General features: G+C 40.7%; 1 protein-coding gene across 1 annotated transcript; it reads left to right on the top strand.

Moving 5' to 3' along the window:
- Positions 1-1,696: 1,696 nt before the first annotated feature.
- On the top strand, positions 1,697-4,537 carry armc1l (armadillo repeat containing 1, like; the record flags this gene model as incomplete). The annotated part of the gene is made up of 6 exons (XM_080860835.1): positions 1,697-1,849; positions 1,986-2,077; positions 2,320-2,509; positions 3,172-3,288; positions 3,843-3,917; positions 4,346-4,537. 6 exons carry the CDS (start codon positions 1,697-1,699, stop codon positions 4,535-4,537), a joined length of 819 nt encoding a protein of 272 aa, XP_080716961.1.
- Positions 4,538-4,808: the final 271 nt, after the last annotated feature.

The raw sequence follows: 4,808 nt of genomic DNA, 5'->3' as shown, positions 1-4,808 counted from the left end.
CTCTTGACTTGGAAGCTCTGAGAGGGGAAAAACCAGATTTCAGTGGAAAGCTGTTTTAATGACTTAGGCTACAGGGGACAAAACCTCCAACTGCCTTCTGACTACAGTGCCTACGTGCCAACAACAACGTGATGAGTCGAATCAAATTAGCTGCATTATTTGATCACGCATCAGCCAAACTAAAAACTATGAACATGAACTAGTTACTCGAATGCGATTGTATCATTTTTACATCAATGTTCTGGTGCTCTACCGTATCGAAGGGTATATCAATATTATTTTTGGATGTTTTCACATGCCCACTGCAGTCTTGTGTAAAAAGCAACATCATCAAATCACCATAGGTGTCTAACGTTACAGAACTAACCAACGGTTAGATAGTCCTTTTCTTGCAGTTTACTTAAAATAACGCTGAACGCTCGACATAGAAGTACTCCTCTGTGAACGGTAAAATACTTACCCTTTTGCTACATTAACCAAACCCCAAATGTCGTGCTCAATTGTTTTAAGTTAAAATATTCGATACACAACACACGATGCTGCACTGGAGTCACGCTTCCAAGGCAGGTGAACTCAAATAAAGCGATGGTAGCAAACGTGCTTGTGATTGGATGGTACAGCAGCACGACTGCAGAGAGCCAATTGTGCCTTAGAATGGTGAGACACGAAATTTGCCTTCCGACCAATTACAGGGCTAAAAGCTTTTTAACACGAAATTTGTATTTGTGTGTGACTTCAGTCCGTTCGGTCAGTGGTAAGTTCGATTAAATCATGCCTTAATCTGGACACATTAGGTTTCCTGTCAGCCCTTTTAAATTTCATAAAACCAAAAAGTTGTTTTATTCAGCTGAATTTAGTTTCGTGGCCGTTCGCTCTCTGCCGTGTCCCAAAAACTCAAGTAATCGAAAGCTAGCTCGGTAGCTAGGTGACATTGGTTCAAGTATGCTACCTTGCTAGCCAGTTGACTCTAGCTAAAAAGGGTACGTTGGTTTCGAAGTTACGATAGTTGTCCAAGGAAATTACAACACTTATCCATTAGGTTGTGTTGCGCACACTACTAGTTTTCTTCCCTTAATGTAGCAGGTGAAATGCTAGTAAATGAACACACTTATCTGCTAAAGACTCAACGTTACTCTCGACAGAGTTTCAGAAGTAATATCCCTGGCGTTGTTTACTTTGCCTGGCTATTTTGATAGCGCGCAGATCCAGTCAGAACACTATATAACTCGCGTGCTATATGATGTTAACAGGCAACATGAATCAAGCAACATTTTTAACATGTCGGTAAGGTAAATTAGTTGACTGACTGGCCGAATTGCGGTGCAAGTTGGTCAACGAGGTTACGGTTTTTTTTCTGGTTAACTGCATAACATTCCAAGGTTATGTGTCCGTGTTGATGTAACTCGCATGACAAGTGTAAATGTTGCCTTATAAAAATGTATGGCAACAATATTGTGCAGCCAGAGTAGGTCCAGAGTTATCAGGTCTTTCGCTAAAGCTCACATTCTGGAAATAATAGTTTGTAACAATTGTATCCTAAATACGTTACCTAACGTTAACTTATAGCAATACCTTTAATAAAACCATGCCGTTTTGTTGTCTTGAACAGTAACATTCTTTGCAAGACCTTAATTATTATGGATTAACTAACGTTGGTATAACGGTCTTATAGGTTTTATCTTGTAAGGACGGCAGAATGATGGATGCGTTGGCAGTGGTAACCCAATTGCGGGATCTCGCTTCCGAGCCCCAGAACCGAGAGGCTATAGTTCAGGACCAGGGTTGTCTTCCCGGTCTCGTTCTGTTTTTAGACCATAAAGATTCCAATGTCCTCCTCGCCACTCTTCAGGTAGGTTTCAACTTTTCTCTCATCCAGGAGTTCATAGGAAAGCCAATCAAACAAATATACTGTTAGTGTATGAATATTGTACCTCATGTTTGACTGTTATGCAAGTTTTGTGATAAATGTTTATCTCAATTCTTAGACTCTACGCTATCTAGCAGAATGGTCATCAAATGTCAGCACCATGAAGAATGAGCTGGGCATGATGGTGAGCTTGGAAACCCTGATGGAGAAGTAAGTCATGCACCTCCTTAATGTGATTATACTTTATTTCATTACTTTACAATGTACAGCTCTGCTTAACGCTATAACTCAATCTACAGTTTTGCTATTGCATTATTACATTCCCCTGTAGAAAAATGAACAAAGGGTTTTGCTGTTTCTCTTTCTGCCTCAAGTTTTTTTTTTTTTAGATAGGTGTGAAACAGTGGTAATGTCTTTCCCATTCACCATGTCTCTCTCTCTTAATTTTTTAGAGGGGGGTTAACGGATGACATAACTGTCCTGGCCAAAGATGTGTACGATGTTCTGAGCTCTCCAATCAACACAGAAACATTCAAAACTCCAGGACAGCAGCAGAGGAAAAACAAATCTCAGTTCTTCATCAACAGCTCCAACAAGAAGGCCAAAACAGTCACCCTACACATTGAGGGGCTTGAGGGAATGGTGTGTGCTTGGAGACCATTTTCAGTGGTGTTTGTTTTCCTCTGTCTGGGCCTGTCAGTGTGGTTTAAAATAGAAGAACGCATTTCTAATCCAATTTATTTATTATCAAATTTCATTCAGTGTGTGTGCGCTCAAAAAGTCTTGTGTTTAGTACACAGATCTGGCTCTGTAAATGGGTAATAAACATAGTGGCTCAGGCTGAACCATAAACAATTCCAGCCAATCAACACGTTGTTTCAGGAGAAAGGATGGGAAGGGTGTAATTTGATTGGCTGTTGATCTAAAAAAAAAAAAAACTATAACCTTTTGCCAGAATCGCAGACTGCATCTTTAACTCTTGTTTTGTGTGGTAATATATCTTTCGTGTGACTGTCTCACAGAGAGAGTCTAATGGTATCAACATGATGAATTAGTGTTTTGTGTTAGATTACAGATAAGATGATTAGTTAAGGTGTATGAGGATGTGGGACCGTTTCTGTGAAATATAAACTGTTGTTAGTTGAATATTCTAATAATTTCCTTATGTGTGGTCTGTTGATCAACCTGTACTTCATAGCAGTGCGTGCAAATTTGTGTAACATGCAAATCTACAGTGTATAAACAATTCCTACTTGATATATTTGGGCACATTGGTCTAACTACTGTTTGTGTGTGTTTGTTAGGACCGGCGAGGGATGTGTGAGGAAGCCTTACTGAAGGTCAAAGGGGTCATCAGCTTCACATTCCAAATGACACTAAAGAGGTGCACCGTACGCATCCGCTCTGACCTTTCCACAGAGGTATATTATAGTCTATTATTAGCCCGATTAGCTTAGTTTGAAAGGGTTTCCTTTGTCTGTTTCACCACTCTGTAATCACCCCCTAGAGTGTTTTGGAGGTATAATTAACCAATCTATTAACAGTAGCGTGAATGTAAACACAGAACATTGGCCAGACCACTTTGAAATATATTTAGTATTACTCTTGTGTCAGAACAGGCCAGTTATTTATTTTGTACCTCCAAATTAATCTTCTGTTTGCTAAGTTGGCTCCATAATGGAAAGAGGGAAAGTCTTTATTTTTGATGGAAAATCATATGTTAAGAATTTCTATACCCCAGTATTTATCATCAAATATATTAATATAACAGATATGCCATCCGACCTTGATCTTGCCCAACCATAGTAAGTGGTACAGAAGGTACAGGTGTTATAAGTTTATTAATCTGTATAAGCAGTTAAGTTGTTTTCTGTTGTAGTGTCAAATTGAGGTTTTCCTCAGGATAAAGCACATAAGTGACTGCATACTCAACCTCTGTAGCGTCCGCAGGCTAACTTTCTGTCTCCCTGCCCAGAGTCTGGCCACTGCTATTGCTGCAACTCAAATCCTGCAGGCACAGCAGGTGGTGAAGAATGAGACTGGGGAGGAGGTGTGTAGCTTTTTACACTGTCTGTAGATGCATAACATAAGTCCTAACACAAGTAAAACTTTGAGTACTGATAATCTAATTTTTGAGTAACATGGCATTGTCTTTGAATGTTTTTCTCTCACCACCACTTATCCAAATATCAGGCATAACTTTGTGAATCTGTGAATGACCCCTATAGCATAGGTCCTCTCCTTTGTCACTGATTCCATTTAAATCAAATTGCCTTCTCTAGACATGGAACTGTAATCACAACTCTATCACGTTACTACATAATTTGAATTATTTCCTTATCTGTTGAAAGTAAAAGCGGTCAGAGGTAGTGCAGGCTTTGTATTGCGGAAGCTCTGTGTGTCTGCCTTTGTCCATTATTAAGGATGAATCCTGTATGAATGCAGTGGCTTATCTAAACCTTTCACATTTTTTTTAAGGTCCTGATCCCTCTCAGCACTTCAACCACAGCTATCCAAGAGAACTCCAAGCTGCCCGACTACCTACCCGAGGACGAGAGCCCAGAGAAAGACCTGGGTAAAGCCATGTCTCGGGCCGGGGCCAAAGAGGACGGAGGCGGGAGCTGGCTCAACAGCGCCGCCACTTTCCTCACCAGATCGTTCTACTGGTAAAGAGCCATGGTGAAGAGCCACCTCTGAGCTACTCTCAACGCTTCAGGTTCAACATCAACCTGCACACTGCTCCTGCACTAAATGTGAGAAGGGGATGGCGCTGGCGATGGCAGCCAAGTCAGTGCTTCATTCAACACTTCTAGATTCATGTTCTCCACCTGGGCCAACACCTGCTAAATCTTCTGCCGAGATCCTGGGTCATTATGGAGATGGTTTAGCCAAACTAGTGCCTCATTCAACACTGGTATAATAAGTTCTCCTACAACATTAC

Source organism: Sprattus sprattus (assembly GCF_963457725.1).
Source record: "Sprattus sprattus genome assembly, chromosome: 2".
NCBI classification, from domain to species: domain Eukaryota; kingdom Metazoa; phylum Chordata; class Actinopteri; order Clupeiformes; family Clupeidae; genus Sprattus; species Sprattus sprattus.
The sequence above is the reverse complement of the archived record's forward strand: the minus strand, read 5'-3'. Positions and strand labels throughout refer to the sequence as shown.